The 11,886-nt window shown below is 39.5% G+C and overlaps 1 protein-coding gene across 3 annotated transcripts in view; it reads left to right on the top strand.

The window, feature by feature from the left end:
- The window catches only part of LOC118418806 (inositol polyphosphate-4-phosphatase type I A-like), a 24,554-nt gene extending 13,529 nt beyond the window's left edge, over positions 1-11,025 (top strand). For 2 of the 3 annotated variants that reach the window (XM_035824853.1, XM_035824854.1), the window contains 11 exons: positions 122-328; positions 1,072-1,192; positions 1,895-2,001; positions 2,901-2,969; positions 3,320-3,443; positions 3,986-4,112; positions 4,648-4,788; positions 4,930-5,027; positions 5,363-5,475; positions 6,256-6,410; positions 7,786-11,025. In XM_035824853.1, coding sequence (XP_035680746.1) covers positions 122-328; positions 1,072-1,192; positions 1,895-2,001; positions 2,901-2,969; positions 3,320-3,443; positions 3,986-4,112; positions 4,648-4,788; positions 4,930-5,027; positions 5,363-5,475; positions 6,256-6,410; positions 7,786-7,918 — 1,395 coding nt within the window. In that variant the 3' untranslated portion in view covers positions 7,919-11,025. Of the gene's footprint in view, positions 1-121; positions 329-1,071; positions 1,193-1,894; positions 2,002-2,321; positions 2,430-2,900; positions 2,970-3,319; positions 3,444-3,985; positions 4,113-4,647; positions 4,789-4,929; positions 5,028-5,362; positions 5,476-6,255; positions 6,411-7,785 lie in introns of all 3 variants that reach the window. The other variant, XM_035824852.1, reaches the window with a different exon arrangement.
- Positions 11,026-11,886: the final 861 nt, after the last annotated feature.

Raw genomic sequence — 11,886 nt, 5'->3', positions numbered from 1 at the left:
TAGACCTGGGGCAACGTTACAATGCATTGGAACAAGATTCCATGAAATGACAGACACATTGCAATGTGACCCTTGAGTAGAGTTGAAAGTGAACCTGTTATTGTATTTTTCCCATGACCAGACCCGACAGCTGGTAACAGTGTGTGAGGACAGGCTACTAGACTACGCCATCCACTCCCTGAAGGCTGCGCGCCCTGACTACATCGCCACCACGCCTAACGACGAGGGAGACTCGGTCACGATCACCACTGGGACTGAGGATGACCCGACTGCCAAGTGGACTTGGGAGGGGGACAGTTTCAAACCAAAATCATCTCAGTCTTCTTGGGTAGGTCTTCAGGACTATATAGTCCCAATAATAAATAATTGCTTCATTTTCATTTTAGATATCTACAGATTTAGTGATGCCGGTACTACTAGCCGGTGCAATGGCCTAGTGGGTAGAGTGTTTGCCTTGCATTCGGAAGGTTGTGAGTTCGATCCCCGGCCGAGTCATACCAAAGACTATAAAAATGGTGCATGCTGCTTTCTCTGCTTAGCACTCAGCATTCAGGAAAGAGTATGGAAGTTGAACACACACCAGTGGACTAGCCCCCTGCTGTAGTGATTGCGTTGTGTGTGGCCCAGGGCTAACGAAACAGAGATGGGCACCGCCCTATGCGCCAGAAATGGGCACTGCCCTTGGCGCGGGAAGGGTTTAACTTTTAATACTACTGATGATGTATCTTTCCAGTATATACAGCAGGATTTCCTTTGAGATAAGCATTTAATTTGATTTTAATGGTGCATTGTGGTACATACTCTTTAAGTTTTAACAGTTTAAGATGATGAATTGAATAGATCACTGAATCATATTGTGAGTTGCAGCATAGCACAAGTTTCATAATTGTACTGCAACATTGATATAAAAGTCACCAGCAATACCTTACGACTGGTGTTTGTTGTTAATATGATTTTTACTAAATCTTTTGAACACACTGAGTGCCAACACAGATGGGAGCAATTACAAAATGTACAGAGGTTGTAGTATTTTGATAACCAATCCATGATGACACTGTTGTCCTTCTGTAGGAGGATACTCTGATGAATGTGGACAAGAGTTTGGACTGTATCATCAAGAAAGTGGACCAGATGACTCAACAGGAGCCTCCTGCTAACCTCATCAACAGGACGCCAAAAAAGGGCAGGAAAAGTCAGTAGTACCAGTTAGTGCCATCTTTTACTCAATGAAAATTACATCATAAACATGCAACTATGAAAACTTGAATGTAAAATGCCTATGTCATTCATCATGTATTAAGAATACAGAAAGAGTTGAAGGTTGATCAAAGTACTCTCCAATACTCTAGTTAACATTAGTGTTTGATATACATGATAATGATGATCCAAACAGGTCTCACCGTGTGGTTTATTTCAATCAAACATTGATTATCATTAGGAATGCATGACTTTTGTACACTGTGTTTCATTAGTATGAAATTATATCTGAAAATAGTTCCATCAGGTTGATAGAATATAGGATGAAGGAGAATTATTATTTCACAACCAGTAGGTACTTACATTGGTTATGTTTTGATGTCTCTCAGACATCTTCATCAGAGCTTCTTACTGGAGTTCTGCTTCTCACCGCTATATGTAGCCGATGTAGGTGGCGCTTTTGCAGTGAGAAAACAGTCCCAAACGTGGCTTAGCTTGTATCCCCCCTTGTCCAGTTCATCACTGGGGTTGACTATTCTTATCCAGATCAAACGTAAGCAATTGAAGTACCTACTGGTTGTGTAATAAGAATTCTCCTTCATAGTATGAAATTATAACGTTAGCCAGAACGAAGGTAACTACATGGTGTACATTATGTATGTTTACTGGCTGACTATTTTATTTTTTCTCCCTCCAGCATCAGAATGGAGTGAGGCCCTGTATCCCCTACAGCAGACCCTGACCCAGTGTGTCAGCTTACTGACAGAGAAAGTACAGCAGAGTCTCACCTTTCTACTACTGCAGGTATGCATTACATTGCTGAGACAGATGTAACATTTTGTATAATTGTGTTATCTCTTGTAATACATCTTGTTCTTAAACCCATGGAGTCTCATCAGGTTATACACATTCAAGTGACTTAGTAAGTGCATTAGAACAACATGATGCAATTGTGGGAATAACTCTCTGTCAGAATAGCATGTACTGTATTACCCTTTTCTGTATACAAAAGATAAGTTCTTGTCGGAATCTGTGCCTAGATATTTTCCAAGTCTCCAGTGTTTCTTTTTTTTTTCAAATTAAGCTTAAGGTAACCATGGTAACATGAAAGATTTCCATTTCAGGATACAAATCTTGATTGCTGGCTTGAGACCCCAGAGAAGAAAAGAGTCAGTGTTTCCCAAATGGACCAGTCTAAACCTTCTCAATCTGAAGAAGCCACTCCAGAAATGGCAAGATGGGCTATTCCACTTAAAAGTTTTTGGAGGGTCAGACCATTCCATCCCAACTCCCTCTCCCCATTATCCGGCTCTTCCCATTTGATCACTCTCACCCCACTTACCCATTTTTAATTTCCTTAACATCCCTCCTACCTAGTCTTCCCCCTTTTAACTTATTAAATGGAATAGCCCAGGTTTGGTATATCCTAAGTGGTGCAAGCTGGTGGTGGTGTGTGCTTGCTTCTGGAATTACAATCATCATCATAATTCAATGATGAAGCAATGGTTGTAACTAATTTGATCGAGATTTGCAAAGGCACTCCTCAAGGAAGCCAACATTTCTAAGAATGGAAAAACTTTACTTACAAGTTTCTTGAATTCAAAAGATACTGATGTAAGGGTATATAGGTTTCTTCCTGATAATAAGTACGGGTTTTGTCCAGGATGATTGTATTGTGACTGTGCTTTTTTCTGGTTGTCTAGGAGACCAGCTGTGTGTCCTCTCGGCTTCAGGAGCTGCAGAACCGACGAGACATTGTTTTCTCCCAAGCAGTGAGTTGTCCATTATTTGTGGTTTTGCCTTTTCAGCCGATTGTGATATGCATCCACATTGTTTCAGTTCTTTTGTTGCCAAAATAGACAGTAAAAGACGAAGATACAAAAAGCGTCAAATATGGCAAACAGCATTCATCATTTGTAAACTATAAGATGACAATTTTTATTGGTTGATGAATTTATAAGAGCCAATTAGATGAAGGCTTGAATGAATATGTAGCTTTTTTGATTAATTGTACTATATGATTAACCAACCAAATGTCAGGGTTTATTAAAGCTGAGCATCTGAAATCAGCCTGTGACACTAATATGATTCGTTAAACATATCGAGTTATTATCCCACTTAGCTGTCTGCAGTTGTGGCTGGTTTCATCACAAAACTGAGAACATCTCTGAATGATGAGAACTTCCTGCGCCAGCTGTACCTGGTGGGCCTGCTGGTGCACTATGAAAGCCTGCTGTCACCTCATGGTCAGTAGCCTATACTTGTTTGTTTGTTTATTTGTTTATTTTCTATTTATCCAGGGGTACATGTTGCCTGGCTGGAGATTTTGAGAGATCCCTGGGGAGAAAACACTGTGGATACATGCATAATCGTAATCGATAATGATATACTAGCACATGTCACTCATCAACCTTACATTTACAGAAAACATTTCCATCACATTCTAGATTACCTGACTGTGAAACTGAGTTCTATAAATGCATAAGCTTGGACAGCTAATGAAATAAATCACTGTCTGTAGTTATCATTATGGTACTGATAGAAAGATATAATTGATTTTCACTTTTCACTAGACTGTTGACATATTTTTTCAAGGATAATGAACTTATTGATGCTATTGTTATGTATTTGCAGTTCTTATGATATTTGCTAGGGGGCAGTAGTTAGGGTTAAGACTGTTAATGCACAATTATGTAGCTTAGAATATCGCCAAGCAAAAACAGAAACTTTAAATTTTCTCTGTCCCTATCAGATGAGTAGTAAGAAATCAAGTTTTTCTTGCCCACAGCTGATGAGTTAGGAATGCTGGAGGACATGGTTGTTGGGATCAACGACCTTCGCAATGTCACGTTCAAGATCGTCCCAGCCTCATCAACTTCCACTCACGATCTCCTACCGGTTCTCACAGGCACAAGGTTAGAGAGCATACATGTACATGTAGGCCTTTGGAGAAAATTTGATTTTTATTCTATAGTAAATTAAAGTCTTCATTATCTGACAGTCCATTTATGCTTGCCCTGTAATAAAAGGATGCTTCCTGATTTGTAACCCTGATGGGATTTTGTGCATAATGCTATTTAAATACCTGGCAATTTAAGCTGCAAGGAATTATTATTTGAAAGAGTTCTTTTTTTTAAAGTAACGAGTTTGCTCAGTGCAAGGCCATTGACCATGGCGCTTGTAGGCACTGAGCTACGTTCACTGTAGCAGCGTCTCTTCTCCCAAGTCAGAAACATGAAGCTTAGGCAAGTTTGACTAACTAACTCAATAGGCAAAGCAGTGGTTACAAGGCTGCTTGGGAAATTCCCTACCCCATTTAGCCGAAATGGTTTGATCCACTCACACTGGGAAGGACCCCTACTCTTTTCAATTATTAGATTCATATCCTGTTTTAAAGTGTGAAATGTGAGTTCTGCTGAACTTAACGCATACCTGTCCCCCTCCCCACAGAACGGGGATCAACGTGCGTATCCCGCTGCCCCCTGGCTTGTACGGCCTGCTGCCTGCGGAGATCAGAAGTGGGATGCTGCTGAGAATACAGCCCGTCCTCTTCACTGTGGGCATCAATGAGAAAGCCACGCTGGCTGAGAAGTGAGTTCAAGTGACATTGTTTTTTATTGTGTCATGTAGCTGCTGTTATTCTGTTATATTTTCCTCAAGCGCTGTATATGTCGTCATTTTTACTATCTAAGTCGAAAATTTAAGCTGATTTGTATTTTTCCATTCCTGTAGATTTGGGAACACCTCTCTTCAGGAGATAGTGAACATTGAGAACTTCAGTCGGTTGAACTCATACTATGAGCAGTACATGGAGATGATGCCAGCACCTGGTGAGTAAAGAGCTTTGGGTGATGTAAGCTGGATTCTCTCCTTGTTCCCTCTAGAATTTAGTGTTTCCTTCCACAACACAAATCTCTCTTGTTTCTTAGAATCTTAGAAAAGTAACAGACAATATGATCGATCATTCAAGTCTGTAAGTCCACAGACATAGAAAAATGAATTGAAATCAGGCCCTTCACCTGTAGCGTCAACTACACAATTCTTTACAAACAAGCTTTGTGTCTAGATGCCCTGGGAGCACATGTACCTTGTAAAATTGTATGTAAGTCGCTCATTTGTTGTGGACTTTAGGTTCATTGTAATGTTTGTTTGTTTGTTACACTAGCTGATGTTGACCAGCCCCACCAGACCAGACTGGCAGGTCTGCTGCAGTTTCTACAGAACAACGTGCACATCCGCAAGAGCAAGAATGTGGAGATACTTCAACAGAGCGCTGAGGTCAGCTTACTTTCTTACTCTTCCTTTCTTTCCTTCTTTTGATTCCAAGACCCATATCTTAATAGGACTCACGAACAGCCCCCTACAGCAGCCTCCCTAGCCCTACAGGCCAAGTGTTTTGGTCTATAATGTGTGCTCCTCTTGTTCCCCCAATGAAAAAGTTGACCAATGAGTCAATGGGTTTGAGGTTTTTCCCATCCTAGCCTTTTGTTGAATATTGTAGGGGTGATAAGTGAAGTCTCTTCCCAGAAAAGTGATTCTCACTGTCTCTCGAAAATTAAGAAAACGATGTATCGTCAAAATGTATCAATTTGTTCTTCCCTTTTTTTGTTCTTGATTGCTATACACTACTTAACTAAAACCAGTATTCATAGTACTTTGCTAAACCTTTTCCAATACAAAAGTATACTAAGTGTAGCTTTAATAGGTTGCTTTCTCCTTGAGGCCATATACATCAGGGCACTTCAGCGACCACTAAACTCAGGCAATATAAACTTCCTGGCATGTCTGACCAATCACTGACATCACGTATAAATATGCAAGATTGTGTGTCAATTTAGGTCACGACTGTTTGTAACTCTTGTGAGTTTACGTTCAGAAGTTACTGGTCTTTATTGATCCTGAAGAAGGCGACAGTGGTTGCTGAAAATTTGATCCGTGTAAACCTTTGTGTTGGAGGAAAGTTTAGCATTTTACTATGACTACTACCAACACCGATTAGCTTCCATGATTTTATCAGTACTGATCACTGAATAATCCCCCTACTGGAATGTACCACAGATCTGCAGACGTCTGAACGGGGTCCGAGTGACGGGCTGTAAGAGTGCGAAGGACAGGACAGCCATGTCCGTCACCCTGGAGCAGTGCACAGTCCTGCAGTTAGAGCACATGATGGCGCCACAGATATTCACCAACGCACTGGACTGTATGCGAAGGTAAGTGTACTGTGCTTGGTTTCAGCTCCCCAACATGCGTTGCTTTAGGGACTGCTACAGCATAATACTTAATAGAGCTATACGCCATACTCTGCTGTTTAGGCATTGATGCTAATTAATACAGATAAAGCTAACAAAACATCATTCATGCACTAAAATACATGAAATTTGATAACTGCTAAGTAAACTAAACCATGACTTAATGGTAACATCAAAGAATTTGCTAACCTTTAATATATATGTAACAAGACAAGTGTAGACTTCTAGAACTCTGCTTGCTTCCCTCTCTCTCATCTTCCAGTCATGCTATACTGGTACATGTCAAATTGAGTAATATCTCTAAGATTTGTCTAAGTTTAATCTCACTTCTGTTTTATGATAATCCATTTCAGCATTGTTACATTTTTTGCATGATTTTCAACATTTTCATGTACATGTATACGTGCTGTACATCATTTTGTCTTTCTCACATAAGGGATGTTTCTTAGACATGGCACAATGATTGGATCCTGTGTTATTTGAAAATTGTTGCATGCATTTACATATCCCATCTTGTATCATAAAGATCATACTTTAGTTTTTGTCAGACTATCATATGTATCACTGCATGCATTTGATGGGGAAATCTGGTCTACTTTTCTAGACTTTCCCTAGAGTAGCTATATGGTTACTAAGCTGGCTGTGTGCCCCTCTTGTTTCGCAGGTTTTGGTGTGAAATATTGATGCTGTCACCAGATTACCATGTAGCACCTGTGTGTTAACACCCTACAGCCATAACTTGTGTGCCCCCCCGCCCCCCACCTTCCCGTGTGTTGTGCCGTGATCAGAGCCATTGCAACTGATGAAGTTGGGACGGAAGAAACATCCGGAGGAACATGCTCTATCCACAAAAATAAAGGCTCTATAATTCTACTTCATTCAAGTTTGAACACTAAAATCCTTTTTGCATGACTCAAAACAGATTTGAAGTTCTTTAAAATCACAAACATCACTTGAGCTCAAAGTTGACAGCATGGCATCTTTAGTTTGACTTAGTGGCTGACTGAAACAACTGTTTGCTGTACTATAATTCTGTATCTTTGCTGAGTGTGTTTTTCTTGACAAAGTTTGCTGGAAATCTGTTTGGTTTTGTCGTAAGCTGTGCTGATTATGAAGCAGCATGCTCTCAGTTGCAAAGGTGCTGATTTCTTGTCCTGCCCTTCTCCATCTGTCTTCAGTTCCGGTCTGTCCTCGGCCATTATCCGCAAGAATACGCGTCCAAACAGGTGCCTGAGGCCCGTTAATTGCCGCCACTACGTGCTGGTGGCGCGGCGAGTGTGGCCGACGCTCACTCTCCTCCCGAAGTTACTTATCGTTCTCCTGCTCCTCGTTACAGTGAAGGCTGTCGTCGTGAGAACACGATGAAGAACATCGGATCCCGCAAGTACGCTTTCCACTCCTTACAGCTTATGGCCTTCCCCAAGAATTACCGACCCCCCGAGGGGACCTATGGAAACGTGCAGACATAGTGCACGCAGGGCACTGTGGGGTGGTATGCCATGGAGAACAAAGTTAGCCTAGTAGCTATGAAAAAAATCAATCAAAAATACCCTGAAAATGCAATTATGAACTTCTTACTACATGCAATGTAAAGTCCATACATGTTGTACACTAGCTATAACATTATACAGATTAAAAGGTAACGTTCACTTCATCATCAGGCTAACATTTGTCTACATTATGTCATATTTCACATGTCTGTAACAAAGATCATTAAGCTTAGGGTTGGGCTTCAGCATCTCAAACTATTACTACTGACGCTACAGCTAATGATTACCCAAGAATGAAGGAGACAGGTTGTAAACATCCACTAGCTGTGGGGCCATTTGAATCCAAAAGAATTCAACAGAATGGGTAATACCATAGGTAAAAAAAAATTAAAGTAGAAACTCTTGGTTCATCCTGTTGGAGAAGAGGTATCTTACATGTAGGTTAAATACCAACGAAGCTACTACACGCATTGCTTTATTACAGACCATTTGTACAGGTTGAATACACCCAGCTTGCAAGTTGGACTGTTGAGTATATGGATCCGTTGTTGACAGTTTTAACCTTGAATTTAGTATAGCTGTCCTTACACCCAAAGAGAAAATACTAGTATACAATCACTGCTTCTCATGTCGTCATTAATGATCATTAAAAGGAAACATTCTGAAGTAGGATTCATCATGTGACAATGTTGTAAACCATCATTATGTCAGGCACATGTAGACTAACTCTCATGACATGTGTAACATTGTTATCACATCTTGTCTAAACATTCACCAGATAGTACTATAATGTACAAATAACAATCATACTCATACGGTAGTAGATATACATGTATAGCAAGCATGGACAGACACAGTACTTTAGAAATCTAGTATTAGCAAATAAGAAACCTCAAAATCAAGAGTTCATAATGCCAATAAATGTGTAGTTAGCATAATGTAGAATAAGATCCATGTATAGGCTTATCTAAGAGCTTTTGTATACATGTATGTGATGTAAAACTGTGTACAGTGTGTATAACCTAGCGGAAGTCGAGCATTGGGGCAATATTGTTGAAAACTGCATGGAATTGCACCACTTTGCATCTTTCCATTGCATGTTTTGGACCTTGCTTTGATTAGGACTGTTTTTATTACAGTTTCTTGAAACATTCAACGTGAATTTAGATTAGAATCAAAATTAAGTATTCTACACTCCTTTTTGTTTTCAAATGAAATATATCTTACAAAAAAAGTATGATTCATCTGTCCTAGTCCAGACAGGGTCCTTAGAATTCATCCTTAGATGAACAGCTTAATTGTAAGATAATATTTTAGACTGTGGAAATTGCCGTGTTGTGAGTTGAAAGCGAGCTGTTCCTTGTGTCTGTGTTGGTGAGGCTGTGTCCTTCTCCATCCACAGTGTGGTTTCCGTGACGATGGCACTAGAGCATCCCAGAGACGCCTTACACACGTGTGTTCGGTCCCTCCTCTGGTACTACTTGCATTCCTTTGTATAGCCATGGTGAGTTTATCAGGTATAGCATAGAACAAAGAAACAAAAATTGAGTTATCACGTACAATAAATATTGTAACTATTTCTTATACATTTACCTCCCATTTGGAGTGTTATAAAATCATTTTTACCCGACAATGCCTTAAGTTATCAATTTGTCTTTTAGCACAAATTCAGTTTTTATAATAAGGGTTTTTATTTTTGTTACTTTCTACTTTTGGGGGATTTGTTATGCTTTTAATTATGCAGTGTCATTTTTAGTTAATTCAAGACAGTTGTGTGCATGAAAGGGCTTGTGACAATGTGATGTTTACTGACTGTACAGTTGCAATACATGTAATAGCAATCATTACAGACATGATAGACACAGTGTAATTGAGCTCTGGTCTCTGAAAAGGTGGATCCTTTACCATTGGATGTGTATTCCTAGTTGCAAAAGAATAGAATATGATGTGAAAATGCTGGGACCATGTAACTTTTTATCATTGGTACATGTACAAAAAATGCCATGACTTGTTATATTGTTTGTGTCATCTATAATTGTTGAAGCATTTGAGCAATTAAGTCCAATGCCAGGCAATCAAATTTGTGCTATTTTAATTGCATGATATTGTACTTGGAAAAAACAGGAGACATTTGTATTGTAGCACATATTCATACGAAGAAGGATCTGAGCAATTTTAGGAGCTGAAATTTTGGCTTCACCTTATGGGCAGAGGCTTTTTGTAACGAGACTACTGGTAGATTACTGAGAAATGCAGCAAAGCAGGTCGGGTGGTTAAAAATGAGAGAACTGAGAGGGGATTAGCAGGAAGGAAGGAATGTATGATTGATTGGAAATACTCAGAGGGGAAAGGATGGGCCAGAAATTCAACCTACACCCAGATACCTAACTGTGTAACCAATGCACCAGAGGTCCGTCTAATTCTAGGGAGAGGGTTGAGCTGTATGGAGCTGATTCAGATATATCTGACAGTTAGTCAGAAATATAGCTCGTATTGTTAAACTTTTATTCTTAGACAAATATAGATTATATTGAGCCTGATTGATATACATGTGACTGTACGCATACTGAGTTGTTTTAAAAATGAAACAACAAAATTGTTGTCTCTGCCCATCAATGTTTGTTTTTCTAAGTATGGTTGAAATATGTTGTTGCCGCTAAACTATGACGTGAACATTTTTGCGTGCAGGTAGCTTAGTGACTCAATGTATTTTGTTATGGTCCTATCAATGTTGTCATTTTTAAAAAGTGTTGCCTTTTCCCACCCTTTGCAATCAAACTGTTGTATGAATAACATTATAAATGTTACAGTACGTTTATATCAGGCTATGTTGTCTTTAGTCAGTATTTATTCGTTATATATGATTACTGCATGTAAGGTTAAAATTTTAGAATGGAATGGATTAATATATTTTTTATCTTACAATCACTTACATGTTTTGCATGTTACATGGTGAATTTATTATTGTGCAATATATCTTTGTCCAATCAATGGTGATATGTATCAATCTGGGAGACACCATGTATCTTTATGTCCATCTTTAAGCTTCAATAAGAAATAAAACAAGCATTCATCGAGACTTGGAACTGTTTCTGATGTTTTCATGTTCTTGCTGCATTCGTGTTATTAAAGAGCATAATTATTATACTAGGTCTAAACTTGATAGAAAAATATTTGCAATGTAAAGAGAGTGATGACATCCCTTTGGGCTCTATGGTTGATCTGCAGGACTGGTGCTAAGAACCAGTCTCAATCAAAATTGCAATAAATAGATGTCTCTCTCCACAGCTAAAAGACTTATTAACTAAAGGTTCCTCCATTTTAGGATGGGGAAAGTAGGAGTCATTTCTTGGAAAGGAATATTTTTAAATGATTGAGAGGATTGAACAACAACTAAGCCTGGAGCCTGGCACAAGAAGATATACCATCATGATAGCTCTCCCATTCATCTTTACAGCCAGTGGAGCCCATACTTAAAATGCTGGTATGCAAGCGGCATGGGCTCAGGAGGAAGTGAACCGCTTATATCTGCTCCACTGGCTACCCTGAATAGACACCCCATCCTACGTCAACAACTTCCTGAGGCGTACTAGTCAAACATACCTGCACATGGTCATGCCTCGTTTGCTCCTTTTCTGTCAGACTAGTGTCAGCCAGCGGCTGGTTAAAAAACAGGATATTCCATTTCTACTAGCATCTAACAACAGGGTGTTTGAGGCTGCTTCTTTTTGTTAGTGACAAAGACAGCCTTAAGAGGCAATATGTGGACTTAATGCTACATAATACAGCATAGACATGTAATGTCACAGTGTTAGAATGGATCATCACTTTTGTTATGGTGTGATTTCAAGGTAAGCAAAGCCCACAGCCTGTCTGCATGTTTTAACAAAATTCGAACATTAGCATTCTGTAGGTGATGTCGCTGCAAAAGTTGACAGGCAGAAGGG

This window comes from Branchiostoma floridae, chromosome 7, assembly GCF_000003815.2.
Source record: "Branchiostoma floridae strain S238N-H82 chromosome 7, Bfl_VNyyK, whole genome shotgun sequence".
NCBI classification, from domain to species: Eukaryota; Metazoa; Chordata; class Leptocardii; order Amphioxiformes; family Branchiostomatidae; genus Branchiostoma; species Branchiostoma floridae.
The sequence above is the reverse complement of the archived record's forward strand: the minus strand, read 5'-3'. Positions and strand labels throughout refer to the sequence as shown.